This window comes from Oncorhynchus clarkii, chromosome 21, assembly GCF_045791955.1.
Source record: "Oncorhynchus clarkii lewisi isolate Uvic-CL-2024 chromosome 21, UVic_Ocla_1.0, whole genome shotgun sequence".
NCBI lineage: Eukaryota > Metazoa > Chordata > Actinopteri > Salmoniformes > Salmonidae > Oncorhynchus > Oncorhynchus clarkii.
In genome coordinates this window covers 26,520,474-26,535,323 of record NC_092167.1, presented here as the reverse complement: position 1 = coordinate 26,535,323, position 14,850 = coordinate 26,520,474, and the positions used below count along the sequence as shown (strand labels likewise).

At 43.6% G+C, this 14,850-nt stretch overlaps 1 protein-coding gene across 12 annotated transcripts in view; it reads left to right on the top strand.

Moving 5' to 3' along the window:
* LOC139378800 (phosphatidylinositol-binding clathrin assembly protein) overlaps window positions 1–14,850 on the top strand; it is a 50,565-nt gene that overhangs the window by 30,098 nt on the left and 5,617 nt on the right. For 2 of the 12 annotated variants that reach the window (XR_011628331.1, XM_071121308.1), the window contains exons 3-14: window positions 862–937; window positions 1,160–1,262; window positions 1,618–1,711; window positions 1,861–1,972; window positions 2,709–2,815; window positions 6,076–6,117; window positions 6,588–6,608; window positions 8,014–8,099; window positions 8,220–8,343; window positions 11,366–11,499; window positions 12,381–12,481; window positions 12,995–13,099. Coding sequence is in view for 11 of the 12 variants with exons in the window: in XM_071121308.1 (XP_070977409.1) it covers window positions 862–937; window positions 1,160–1,262; window positions 1,618–1,711; window positions 1,861–1,972; window positions 2,709–2,815; window positions 6,076–6,117; window positions 6,588–6,608; window positions 8,014–8,099; window positions 8,220–8,343; window positions 11,366–11,499; window positions 12,381–12,481; window positions 12,995–13,099 (1,105 nt within the window). In the remaining variant the exon portion in view is untranslated. Of the gene's footprint in view, window positions 1–861; window positions 938–1,159; window positions 1,263–1,617; window positions 1,712–1,860; window positions 1,973–2,708; window positions 2,816–6,075; window positions 6,118–6,587; window positions 6,609–8,013; window positions 8,100–8,219; window positions 8,350–11,365; window positions 11,500–12,380; window positions 12,482–12,994; window positions 13,100–14,850 lie in introns of all 12 variants that reach the window. The other 10 variants (XM_071121315.1, XM_071121313.1, XM_071121307.1 and 7 more) reach the window with 9 other exon arrangements.

Sequence of the window (14,850 nt, the reverse complement as noted above, 5' to 3'; positions counted from 1 at the left end):
ACTAAATAGGGAAATAGGGTGCCATTTGGGATGCAGAAAAGGGGGTTAAGAATTTTAACTGCATGGGCCAATACTTTAAAACTTTTCTTTGCCACGGGACAAATGCTTAGCCAGACAAATGCACTCACAATCTGCAGAGCACATTTTATCGGCTCTTAATCCAGTTCTTAAAAAAAAAAAATGACAACCACTCTTCCTCCCTACTCTGAGAAATGCTGAAGAGAGAATATGATGGATGTTAGTTTTCCTTCCTTCATTTCATGTTTTCTTAGGCGAGTTCACTCTTTCTAAAAGTAAATAGTTTTTCTCGCTCGCTTTCTTCTCTTGACTCCTAAGCACGAGAACACAAAAGCCTGCTAGTTTGTGTGTGTGCTCTGTCGCTGGAAGCGTGTCAGCTGGCGTAGCGTGAATCCCCCGCATTCCGAGATGCTCGGTTAGAACTGGGAACACCAAACTAGATGGGGGGACGTCAGCCTGGGATGTACACGTTCAGGCCTGCTCATGTCTCTGCAGAACGCTCCTCTTTCTGGGAATTCCCAGCCCTGTTTTCCCATTACTGAGGATGAGGCCAGACGATGTTTTTCATGTGTGTGTGTCCCTCATCCCTGCCAATTGAATCTAGACTATGTTGATATTACACAAGATGGGATTTATCCCAAATGGCACCCTGTGCCCTATATAGTGCGCTACTTTAAACAAGAGCCCTGGGCCCTGGTCAAAATTAGTGCACTGCATGGGGAATAGGGTGGCATTTGGGACACAATGTATGGGATTTTTCCCACCCTGTTTAGTCAATAGCTGTTTATCTGACCTGAGACTTATGGCGCTTTCTTTTTTCTTCTGTTCTTTCTCTCTTTTCAGCGTCTCATCCAGTACCTGGCCTCTAGAAACACCCTCTTCAACTTGAACAACTTCTTGGACAAAGGTGCTTTGCAAGGTATGGTAAATCTTATACAAACACTCATATAATACTAGTGCATGATTAGACACACACTGCTTTGGTCTCAGGTTCTCTCTTGTTTTTAGTGGGGTGTGGGAGGTTCTACTGGGGGGGGGGTTCTGTGCTGTTTTTGGTCAAATGAGGATGGTTCAAAGTCTCGGTGGTCTATCTCTTCTCTCTATCCTCTTACCCTCTCTCCTTCCTTTCTCTCCCTCCCAGGTTATGACATGTCTACGTTCATCCGTCGGTACAGCCGCTATCTGAATGAGAAGGCCATGTCTTACAGGCTGGTGGCTGTGGACTTTACCAAGATGAAGAGAGGGTAGGAAAGCACACATGTTTACTCACTCACGCACACACCTGAATGAATAGATCACCATGTCTTACAGCCTGGTGGCTGTAGACTTTACCATGTTGAAGAGCAAATAGGCTGCATAACATTTCATACATCTAGTCCATTTCACACTACTGGGCTGGCCTGGTTCCGCAACCACTGTAGTTCCTGGAACCGTGCGGGATAGGAAAATATCCAAGCAGCCGAGTACGGTTCAGGTTGGTTCTATAGTGTGAATCGGGTCAAATGTTCCTTAGCATCCCGTCAGAACCAGCTAATCCAGTATTAGTCTAGAAAGAGAAGGGCTAAATCAAAATGTTTGGTTTGTGTGTGTATGTTCCAGGATTGACGGTGTGATGCGTACCATGAGCATAGAGAAGCTCATAAAGACCCTTCCTATTATCCAGAACCAACTAGACGCACTGCTAGACTTCCAGGTAACATGGTGTGTTTGTGCATGTGGAGGAGGGGTGTGTGTATTCAATGGAATGTGTGCATTTTCCAATGGTGGACATGGGTGTCCGGTTTGAGATGAAAAATAAATCAACTTTGGGGGGGGAATGCCTCTCTTCCACCCTCTCTCCAGGCCAACCCCAATGAGTTAACTAACGGGGTGATCAACTCAGCCTTCATGCTGTTGTTCAAGGACTCCATCCGTCTGTTTGCTGCCTACAACGAGGGCGTCATCAACTTACTGGGTAAGGACTGGTCTAGAGTCAAATTTAAAGCCTCCAGCGTCAGGACTATTGGTACTGGTGGGTATTATCATGGTATAATATAATGGTTCATTGGAATTCTATGAGTTTTATCCTATTCATATTATGTGGGTTCTTTCCAGGGCATAGCTCAAGGTTCTTACTTCAATTTGATGTGATTAACTATGTGATGTTAGCCTCTCAGACAGCCAGTACGGTGTGTTTGTCTTTTCACAGGTTGTGATGTATTTCTGAAGTGATAAGTGGTCCTCTGTCTCCTATCACTCTCTACTAATGGCTTCTTTGTACTCTACTCTTCTCACACTTTGTCTCGGTCTCTGTGTCTCTGTGTCTCTGTGTCTCTGTGTCTCTGTGTCTCTGTGTCTCTGTGTCTCTGTGTCTCTGTGTCTCTGTGTCTCTGTGTCTCTGTGTCTCTGTGTGTCTGTGTGTCTGTGTCTCTCTCTCTCTCTGTGTCTCTCTCTGTGTCTCTCTCTCTCTCTGTGTCTCTCTCTGTGTCTCTCTCTCTCTCTGTGTCTCTCTCTCTCTGTGTCTCTCTCTGTGTCTCTCTCTCTCTCTGTGTCTCTCTCTCTCTCTGTCTCTCTCTCTCTCTCTGTGTCTCTCTCTCTCTCTGTGTCTCTCTCTCTCTCTGTGTCTCTCTCTGTGTCTCTCTCTGTCTCTCTCTGTCTCTCTGTGTCTCTCTCTCTCTCTGTGTCTCTCTCTCTCTCTGTGTCTCTCTCAGAGAAATATTTTGATATGAAGAAGGGTCAGTGTAAAGACGCATTGGACATCTATAAGAAGTTCCTTTACAGGATGACCAAGCTGTCAGAGTTTCTCAAAGTAGCAGAGGTACACACAGGCATGCACGTGGACACGGGCGCACATGCTCAACACAATGCCCCGTAATGACTTTTTCACATTTACATAAAGTACCAGTCAAATGTTTGGACACTTACTCATTCCAGGGTTTTTCTTTGTTTTTACTATTATCTACATTGTAGAATAATAGTGAAGACATCACAACTATGAAATAACACATATGGAATCATATAGTAAACAAATCAAAATATATTTGAGATTCAAAGTAGCCACCCTCTGCGTTGATGACAGCTTTGCACACTTGGCATTCTCTCAACCAGCTTCATGAGGTAGTCACCTGGAATCCATTTCAATTAGCAGGTGTGCCTTGTTAAAAGTACATTTGTGGAATTTTCTTCCTTGTTGCGTTTGAGCCAATCAGTTGTGTTGTGACAAGGTAGGGGTGGTATACAAAAATACCAAGTCCATATTATGGCAAGAACAGCTGAAATAAGCAAAGAGAAATGACAGTCCATCATTACTTTATTAAGAGATGAAGATCAGTCAATCCGTAAAATGTCAAGAACTTGAAGTTTCTTCAAGTGCAGTCGCAAAAACCATCAAGCGCAAGTCAAAACACACAGCCTCCCGGTACCGACCCTAATCTATTCTTATGTCACATATAGCATTCTTAGACAAAGATTAAATCATGTATGAGGTTGTTTAGGTCTTATCGACTCAATCTGGAATGTTGCTGTGAGACCGAGGGCATCATGTGTGCCGATGTGTTTCCCTAAATATATCTTGATAACTTTCCCGGCACTGAATGAAATTATTTGAATAGTTATGCTTCTTGATGATATCTTGTACACTGCTCAAAAAAATAAAGGGAACACTAAAATAACACATCCTAGATCTGAATGAATGAAATATTCTTATTAAATACTTTTTTCTTTACATAGTTGAATGTGCTGACTACAAAATCATACAAATTATCAATGGAAATCAAATTTATCAACCCATGGAGGTCTGGATTTGGAGTCACACAAAATTAAAGTGGAAAACCACACTACAAGCTGATCCAACTTTGATGTAATGTCCTTAAAACAAGTCAAAATGAGGCTCAGTAGTGTGTGTGGCCTCCACGTGCCTGTATGACCTCCCTACAACGCCTGGGCATGCTCCTGATGAGGTGGCGGATATTCTCCTGAGGGATCTCCTCCCAGACCTGGACTAAAGCATCTGCCAACTCCTGGACAGTCTGTGGTGCAACGTGGCATTGGTGGATGGAGCGAGACATGATGTCCCAGATGTGCTCAATTGGATTCAGGTCTGGGGAACGGGCGGGCAAGTCCATAGCATCAATGCCTTCCTCTTGCAGGAACTGCTGACACACTCCAGCCACATGAGGTCTAGCATTGTCTTGCATTAGGAGGAACCCAGTGCCAACCGCACCAGCATATGGTCTCAAGGGGTCTGAGGATCTCATCTCTGTACCTAATGGCAGTCAGGCTATCTCTGGCGAGCACATGGAGGGCTGTGCGGCCCCCCCAAAGAAATGCCACCCCAGACCATGACTGACCCACCGCCAAACCTGTCATGCTGGAGGATGTTGCAGGCAGCAGAACGTTCTTCACGGCGTCTCCAGACTGTCACGTCTGTCACATGTGCTCAGTGTGAACCTGCTTTCATCTGTGAAGAGCACAGGGCGCCAGTGGCGAATTTGCCAGTCTTGATGTTTCTGGCAAATGCCAAACTGTAAGCACAACCCCCACCTGTGGACGTCGGGCCCTCATACCACCCTCATGGAGTCTGTTTCTGACCGTTTGAGCAGACACATGCACATTTGTGGCCTGCTGGAGGTCATTTTGCAGTGCTCCTCCTTGCACAAAGGAGGAGGTAGCGGTCCTGCTGCTGGGTTGTTGCCCTCCTACGGCCTCCTCCACGTCTCCTGATGTACTGGCCTGTCTCCTGGTAGCGCCTCCATGCTCTGGACACTACGCTGACAGACACAGCAAACCTTCTTGCCACAGCTCGCATTGATGTGCCATCCTAGATGAGCTGCACTACCTGAGCCACTTGTGTGGGCTGTAGACTCCGTCTCATGCTACCACTAGAGTGAAAGCACCGCCAGCATTCAAAAGTGACCAAAACATCAGCCAGGAAGCATAGGAACTGAGAAGTGGTCTGCAGTCACCACCTGCAGAACCACTCCTTTATTGGGGGTGTCTTGCTAATTGCCTATAATTTCCACCTGTTGTCTATTCCATTTGCACAACAGCATGTGAAATGTATTGTCAATCAGTGTTGCTTCCTAAGTGGACAGTTTGATTTCACAGAAGTGTGATTGACTTGGAGTTACATTGTGTTGTTTAAGTGTTCCCTTTATTTTTTTGAGCAGTGTATTACGTCATCTTACCCACACACATAAAGATAGATATAGAGCACACACACACACACACACACACACACACACACACACACACACAGTTTTAAGATAGCTGTCTGTTAAAGATTCTCAACCAAATTTACTGAGCTTGTGCAATTATGACAAAATCAATGAACATATGATCCCCTAACAGTTGTGCAAATTTGGTAGTCTTGTTCTAACATATTCACAGCTGTAATGGCTTCCAAAGTAGCTTCCACCAAGCATTCATTACATCTTATTTTTTATTAAATTGGAAAATGTTATTTTTCTTGTGTAGATCGGTAAAGAAATCATCAAATGTAATAAAATTTTTTAAATGACATTTTAAGGCTGTGCAATTGGTGTACACTTTCACTGTTCCAATGTTTTGGCCTCAAGCTTCACGTTATTTCAATGTTTTTGGGGCTTTTTAAATGTCTGTTCAATTGCTTGCCATTAATTTGCCACACCCACACCATGTCTCGTCTCTCATTGGTCACTCATGAGACATACTCAACATTGTCCAATCATATTCATCGATCCGGTTGTCAGCATTTTTGATATAGACCCTTGTTTATTTCAGTTGTTTAGAGGTTGTGTCCCAATAATCTGTTCTTTCTCATTAAGTGTGCACTTGTTCGATTCCCTTTATGGATTTGAAAGGAAATGACTGGTATATGGAAACACCCTTCAGCCCATGCCTACACCAATCTAATGCTTATATATTTTTGAGGAGTGGTGTACGAGTGCACACTTCAGGAAGAACGAGAGGTTATTTGGACTCACCCACAGTAGTCACTGCATGGGAGTAATGATTCCTTTTATTTATTTATTTTCTTTTCCCCGTTGTTTTTTCCGTTGGCCCGTTTGTTTGGTTTTCGTTCGGTCTTTGTGACCACAGCAAGTTGGAATAGATCAGGGTGATATCCCCGATCTCTCACAGGTCAGTGTACATTTTTCATCTCTCTCCTCTTCTGGCTCCACCAACATGCTTTCATCCATCTAGCCGTCCATTCGTTCATGTTACAGCCGTCAGCCTCTCTCTTACTGTACATATTCGCTCCCTCTCTCCTTCGGTCTCACTTGCTCTTGCTCTTTCTCGCTCTTTTCTCTGTACTCAATCATTCACTCATTTTTCTCTTTTTCAAACTCTTAACAAGTTACCCTGTCTTATACTTTCCCTATGAATCTGTTGGTTCAATTGATTTAGTATTTATTTTTCAAATTATTATTTACACTGTAGGCCCAAATAGGCACTTGTAAAGAAAGTATTTAACTGGCTATATAAATACCAATAACTTAAGGCACCAAGCTTGATAGTGATGCAAACTGAAATATTGGATTTTGAGTGATACATAATTCCCATTCCCAGTATACCATTTAAAATAGTTCCTTTATCATTCTCCTCCACAGACCATTAAAGGATCATGCATTGTAGGTGGTGGGTTACTTACTGTAATGCTTTTAACCCTAGCATCCCTCCCACTAAAGGCATTTCACTGTGCACGTAACATTCAAACTTGAAACTATACTGCATCTCCCCTCCCCATACAGTATACACAGAGTTTTACAAATGGTTGACTCGCCATAGCTTGTGTTCTCTGACATCTTGACCTACCCACCCGGGTTTGCATGTAGCCCTCGCCCCCTCACACGCACGCATGTAGCCTTGTCCCTTCCTACACGCACGTGCGCACACGTAGACATGCATGAGTGCAGACACACTTTGGCCCGGGGAGGGGGGGAGAAAGGTCAACCATATGAATTAATTATGAGAAACGTATTCTCCTCCTCCCACCATTCAGACAGACAGACAGGCCTATGATAAAGAAAGCATTTTAGGGATTTTTAACATATTCATTTAAACTATATTTGACCCCCTGATTATTACATGAATGCATCATCGTAGTTGTAGCTATGACTTGAAAAGATTTCTGTCTTCAAACTTCAAAGCACATCTTGTTTTGAAAGATTGTCGGGGGATAACTAGCGATCAAAAAGGGGGAAAAGAAACTATTCCCTCTTTCTTTTACTTTGCTCTTTTGTTCTCGCTCTATCTCACTTTCTTTCCTCTGTGTGTCGAGTGGAATGTTTAGGGAATACGTACAGGGTTCAGTCAGAGTTCCATGCTCAGTCTGTTTTTAACTTCTGTGCTTTCTTTGTAAGAGGGAATAGAATAGTGTGTGTGTGTGTGCTAATATTATTGATGTCTGATTTGGTCTCTAAACAATCTAAAGATGGTCTACTTTTGACCACAGCCGCATTGATTGTTCGCCTTGATGTCACCGTAGGTCAAAAGTGCTGCACCACACGGGGAATAAGGTGCCATTTGAATGAATTTTCTCTTGGAATGTGTCTCAAATAGCACCCAAATCTCTATCTAGTGCACTACTTGTAGTGCGTAGGGTGCCATTTGGGACGCACCCTTAGTGAAAGCCAAAGCGCCAGCCTTGCCCACTAGGCTATGCCCTCTCAGGATGTTTATATGTTGGCACAAACCAGACAGGACAGAACAGGGTTTATGTGCATGTTTCTCAACCTCCTCTGCTACCTTCCTTCCCCTCTGTTCTCTCCTCGTTTTTCTGTTTGCTGAAACTTGTTATTATTAACCTACTAATACCGAGCAACCTATTCCCTATATAGTGCCATTTGGTTCGAAGACGTAGTTCTATTCTAGGTATTTGATGCATTGTGGGTAGACCTCTGGGACTAACAACCGTGTGTGCGTTCGTTTATTTATGTGTGACGTGAATGAGTGCGTCATGTCATGTGAAAGAGAGGAAGAGCTGGTTCTGTCTCTCACCCCCTCTTCTGTTTTCTCTGCTTCTCCTCCTTCCAGGCTCCTAGTAGTCTCCTGGAGGCTCTGGAGCAGCACCTAGCCTCTCTGGAGGGGAAAAAGACCAAGGAACTCACTGCTGATACAAGGTACTGGACTGGCGAGACAATGAACACTTGGTGATATACGTTATCGTAAAACTTGTTTAAGAAGCACACATAGGAAAGACCCTCCTAATACCTCTGTTCTTGCCTCTGTCCTCTCCATAGAGCGTCCACCCTGTCCAGTGCGGTGTCGTCTCTGTCCAATACAGGCATGTCATTCAGCCGCATGGACGAGAAGGAGAGACAGCAGGCCTTAGAGGAGGAGCAGGCCAGACTGCAGGCCCTCAAGGTACAGGTAACACACCATTACACTAATACATGAAATGATACTACACCGATGCATAATTTTACACAGCTACACTAACCACCACTACACTGGTGGACAGGGAGTTAAATATGTTACTACATCATTACAACAAATTACACTTCTGCACAAAATTACATTTACATGTTTTACTTACCTTTTATTTAACTTGGCAAGTCAGTTTTAAGAACAAATTCTTATTTACTATGACGGCCTACACCGGCTAACCCGGACGACGCTGGGCCAATTGTGCGCCGCCCTATGGGACTCCCAATCATGGCCGGTTGTGATAGACTGGATTTGAACCAGGGTGTCTGCAGTGACGCCTCAAGCACTGAGAAGCAGTGCCTTAGACCACTGCGCCACTCGGGAGCCCTACATTATACCCGTGGCCTATTCAGATTTAACTGCCTGAAAACAGGGTGTCCGCGGGTCCTTAAAGTCTTACATTCATTTCTGATTTAAAGTCTTAAAATGTCTTAATTTCTGTTTTCAAAAGTATAAAAAAAGCGACGTTGATGACTAGTGTTTCTGTTATTTTTGTGTTTAATTGTTGCCACCCCGACCACAAAAAGAACAATTGAACATCAAACAATACTCTAGGCACACTTTCAAGATGTTAGAGAGCTGTCCAACCACGTGTACCTCTGTGTTTGCACGTCATGTGCGTGTACCAGTGTGGTTCAGGCCGTTGCCCGAGGAAAGAACAAGGCAGCTTAAAATTTTATAGACAACACTAACTAGAGCTGGGACCATAAACAGGAAATTACCGACACTGACATTGCCTTCTTACCAAAGCAATGTCGGGGATTAGGCTACATAACGTTCCTGCAGATTTTTTTGTTCTAAAACCATTATTTGGTCAACAGTAATGCATTAACCTGCTTCCTGCAATAAATGTATCTGCTCTGTCCGTTTCGCTCCTGGCTCTCACTCCCGTTACCCTCTTTGCACATGGCATACGGATAGTTGAGCAACATTTTTAAATGTAATTGCGGGAAAGACAGTTTTTAAAACGACTATTGTTACTGTTCTTAAACAAGAGTATCAGCTTTATGTGAGAAATAAAACTACTTTATAAACGTCGTATGTAATTGAGATGCTCTGCCAACGGAGCGGAGCGTGCCATTTGCGGCGAATACATCAAGTAGCCTATACAGGCCTACCAATGGAAAGTTTTTTTGTAGGACATTCAATTTGCTGTCAGATCAATTGCATGGCTATCTAGCAACAATATCGTATTTAGAGTTGGCAATCGAGTAAGTTCCTACTTCCTCAGGTGGTAAATGATGTAGCATATAGGCATAGCCTAGGCCAATATGTACAAAAAATTGTACAACTTCCTCATCGATGACAAGCGTGCTCTTGGTTGCCATGACATCCTCCTCCAGACAGGCCAGGGGAGTGGTGGCAACCCCTGTTTCAAAGCGGGTGAAGAACTTGTTTAGTTCATTGGCTGTAGAGGCACACCCTCTCGTCCAGGCAGGGATCGATGCGTTGCCTACCTTTTTGAAGGTGGTGTTTGCCATATTCTTAATGCCCAACCAGGCAGACCGAGAGTCTCCCTGTAACATTATCTCCACCTTATCTCTGTACTGGCATCTCGCCTTTTTTTAATCTCTTTGTTCCCCTCTCTCTGTTCCTGGAGGCAAACACTTGTTTCTTCCTATTAAGCACCACTTTCGATTCTTTGGTCACCAATGGTTTGTTGTTTGGAAATATCTTACATGTTTTTTTTTTGGGCTCACCAAATGAACACAATTCAATATAGCCAGATATTACGTTAGTCCTCTCGTTCAGGTCAGCTGATGGTTCTTCAAATACACTCCTGGTGGTACAAACAAAGCATCACTGCAATTGATCAATACTGTCATTGTCCCACACCTGTATTTGTTTTTCCACCACCGTCTGTCTCCCTTTTGAGTAACTGTCTATAAGTTGGTCGTAGAAAAACAGTGTTATGATCTGATCCATGCAGTGGAGGTCTGGCCAAGGATGAATATGCTTTGGGGACCTAGCCGTGACATTAATCGTATTTTTCCTTGTTAGACAAGTCACATACAGCATCAAGCTCTTGATCGAGGTTAAAAATGTCAGCTGCTTTGACACTGTTTGCTCTTGGATGGATATAAACAACTGTCAGAAAAAGCTGGGGGAATTCACGCGGGAGGTAGAAGGGGCGTAGTGACACTGACAACAGCTCTATAACAGGGGTGCATATTTTTTTCCTGCCAATCATAGTTTTACACCATCTTTCATTTAGCAGAACAGACTCCACCTCCGTGCTCCTTACCAGTAGCTTCACTGTCTCTGTCCATACGAGTGATCGAGAATCTGTCAGGGGTGACTTCAGTCGGGCACCGGCTCCAACAGCCAAGTTTCAGAGAAGGCCATCACACAGGCCTCCCTGTATTCATATCGATACCGTGAGTTTGTCCGTAATTCGTCCATTTTCCCCTTAAGCGATTGGAACATGGAGAGCAGGGTAGTTAGAAGCGTAGTCTTTGTTTTTGTTCCTCTGCAGCACAACGCCTTTCCCCTTTTCCTTTTCCTTCTTAGTAGTCCTTCACCCAGGTTGTTGTGTCTCACGATCTCTGCAGGTATGTCCCCTTTGATCGGTTCTCCCGAACGTGAGTTATTACATTGTAAAATATTTAGTTTCTGCAGTTGCGGATGTGTGGTGCCGCCGACTTTTTCGTAGATTCGCTTGCTGTTTCAGGTACCCGCAAAAGTCATCCAAGTAGGAGAATTATCCACTGTACGCACTTCATGTCCCTCTACCGTAGCTTAATCAGTAATCCGATGCAACATAAAACACTATTAAACTACTAAAAGCAAAGCAACAAAAACGGACGAGTTTAAACAACGAACCTGGAACAAACGCTGCAGCGCCCCAAGACTGATTTGGAGCCTGCTCAGTCTGACGCTGCTCAGTCTGTGTCAAGCATAAATCCCTCAGTCGTACCCAGTTGGGTAACTGTGTGAGTGTTTTTCTGTGTTTCTCCAGGACCAGCGTCTGAAGGAGATTGGCATGTCCACTCCATCTGCCTCCCCCAGTACACAGTCTATGGGCAGTGTCAACAACAACCACCACAACACCAATCAAGGCATGGAGTTATTCAGTGCACCCTCCACCAACAGGTACTACTGTTATAACATGGTTACTACAGGTCGTAGGAGGTTATCTAATGTTATAAAGGTATGATTCAATTATTCTATTCAGATTTATGTTGATTCTTTTGATTATAGATTCTCTCTGTGATTTTTTTTTTTGGGGGGGGGTCGGTATCAGTTTGTTTTGTTGACTTAAAGGGATTGTTGAGGCAATCTATATTTCAGGGGAATTACCCTTACTGTGAGTTGTTTCTCAAGCCAGAAGTTACCATATTAGCATTGTCAAAATTCATTAATGTAAACAGGCGTACTGATGTTAGCAAAACTGCCTCAAAAACACGTAGCGTCGATACTCACAAAGAACCTGTCCATGTTCTTCCCCGCAAGAATGTTACTTTTCTAGTAATATCTGAATGCTGAATATCTGTATATTCCATTGCTCTGATAGTGCCATCAAGCCACCTGTGAGTGCCCAATGGTATATACAACCTTATTGTCCATGTTACAGAAACAGAGCGACTACATGAGGAAATGTAGCCTCACAAATCCAGCGACTATTTCAGCAGTATGTATGTTAGAAAATTGAACTCCACCAACTACCGAACTTGGTTTTGAAGTGTTTTTGAGCAGGTTACAGCTTGCGAATATTGGTTTTGTTGTTTACATTCATGAATTTTGATGATGCTAACTCCTATCTGTGGCATAACATTGATTATTGTGCATTCTGTCACTGGGCCTTAATGCACAACTCAATGTAAGGTAAATTCCACCCAAAATATATAGATTTCACCTGAACTAACCCTTCAGTTGTTGATTGTTTGGGCATATAGGGGCAATTTGAATCACATTTATTTACTCATTGATTTTCTTTCCCTCTTCCCTGTCTCCTCTTATTTCTCTCTCTCTAGCATGCCCAACCTCAGTAGTGATCTATTTGACCTGCAGCCAGCCTACCTACCTGCTGTCCAGAGCACTCCCTCGATCTCTACAGCCACCAGTGCCTGGGGAGGTAGGTCACACACACATTTTGACACGTGCATGCAATATACACATGGAAATTCACACACACAGTTTTTTTATCTACTTAACCTCCTGAACTTCAGGTTCAGATCCGGGGCAGAGATGTATAGTGTTGATTAGCTGTGTATTATGTCACACACACGACACAAGTCTCAGTTAACACGTGTGTTCTGACAAGCCTCTGTCTTTAAAGTCAGGTGGCTTTTCAACTGTACAAATTCATGCTCATGTGTCTCTGAGTTCTCTTCATGTCTTCAGTCATTCATGTGTTTGTTCATCCATCAGTTAATTCACTTGTTTCATCCACTTATCGTCCATCCATTCAGCCATGACTTTCTCATCCGCTAGAAGCACCGACACGGCTGAAATATTGTGTTTAACATTTTGTCCAATAAACATTAATTTAAAGAACATATGGTTCGACAGACACCGATACCAACCCAGAAGTTGAATAGAAACTTTACAATAGTAATATGTAGCCTTTATGACCTTTGTCCCCTAGGTGCTGCTGAGACAGCTGAGTCCTCCATGAGTGTAGATTTTGACGCTGTTTTCGGGGGCGGGGCTAGAAGACAGGCCAATTACGACGTACAGCCTGCCACCGATGGTAAAGAGACACAACGGTTGTGTCCCAAATGGCAACCTATTCCCTTTATAGTACACTACTTTTCACCAGGGCCCATAGGGCACTATATAGGGTGCCATTTCGGACACAGACAACCCTAAATAAACCTACTAAACAACCTCTGGCTTAGCTTACTGCTCCCCTATAACAACTATAATCAATTACTTTTAGTGCTGGGTCATATCTCTGATTTGGTTTTGCTAATGGCCCGCTAAGTAAATCAACCTTTTCAGGCTTAGGCCTGTATCCACAAATCGTCTTAGAGTAGGTGTACTGATCTAGGATCAGTTTTTCCTTTTTAGATCCTAATGAACACAATTATATGGACATATACCATATCAGCAATCTTACTCTGAGATGCTTTATGGATACAGGCTCTGGTTTAGATTTCTGGTTGGGTTTTTGCTATGGGCCAGCTAATCCTTTAGGCCTGGTGTTTCTGCTACCACAGTTTCCATTTGTGTGTTTTTAAAGCCTTCAGTAGGAATTTCCTGGTTGTGATCTCACTCCATTCCATCTGTTTAACTCATCTCTTTCTCTCTCTGTGTGCGTGGCTTGTCATCTCAGTCCGTTCCTAATCGCCTGTCACTCATCCATTTGTTGTCGTCCACACAGTCCCACACTCTACACAGACAATCCATCTCTTTGGAGGCACTGACGTGGTACCTTTCCATCTGTTCTCCTCCATCTCTTTCCCTCATCTGTCCTCTACTCCCCCCATTCTCAGCCTTTCCAAACAATTAGCTTAATAGTTAACTCCTCTTTCTTTGTAAAACTAGATTTTTCTTTCTTTCCTGCCCTCTGATCTGTATGTTATGGTGAGTGGGCTATTTTTCTGATTCTTTCCTTCTCTCTCCCTTCCTCCGTGTGCTAGTTGTCTCTGATCCTTCCCTTCTGTTTCCTGCTTGCAAAGCAGGAAGTTCTTACTTCATGAATGTGGCCTATGGCCAGATGGCACCCTATTCCCCATTGGGCTCTGGTCAAAAGTAGTGCACTATGGTAGTATGGGCTCAGGTCAAAAGTAGTGCCCTACATAGGGAATAGAGTTACATTTGGGACGCATAGCTATGTCAGCACAATGTCCAGAAGCTAGACATCGCTTCTTAGACAAATATTATTTGTCCTTTTTTTGTTTTCGCTTCCTCACTTTTTTTTCTGTGATGGGAGGATAAGGAGTGATGGGAGGTGGCAGCTGTCTGTGCAGCTCTGTTGTGCTCCTTGTCTTTTTTTAAATTATTTTTTTCTCCCTCACGCTACTTTGTCTTGCCCTCCTTCGATCGGTCTTCCTCTTCTGTCACACACTCTGATTGCCCCTATTTGTCTCTTTCCTCTCTCCCTTCTCTGTTCCCCCCTCCCTCAACCATCCCTTTTCCTACCTCTCTCCTAGTTGAGGGCAATGTGTTCCCATTTTTAGAATTACTGTTGACAGACCATTGTGGTACTAATGTAATGTTTGCACAGTGAAATACTCCATGACTGCATCCCAAATGGCAGCCTGTGGGTCTTGGTTAAAAGTAGTGCGCTATATAAGGAATGGTGTGCCATTTGGGATGGAGCCATGCAGTGTAACCAGACCAATCAGCCCTGTACAGTAATAGAGTAGTATACCACACACGCACCGGTCAGCCTACAGTACAGGCTCAATAAGTGTAATGACTCAACATGACACCGCAAGCACATAAATCCATCATAACACAAATATAGCTACTGCTGCTGAGCCTAGAAATGGAAGG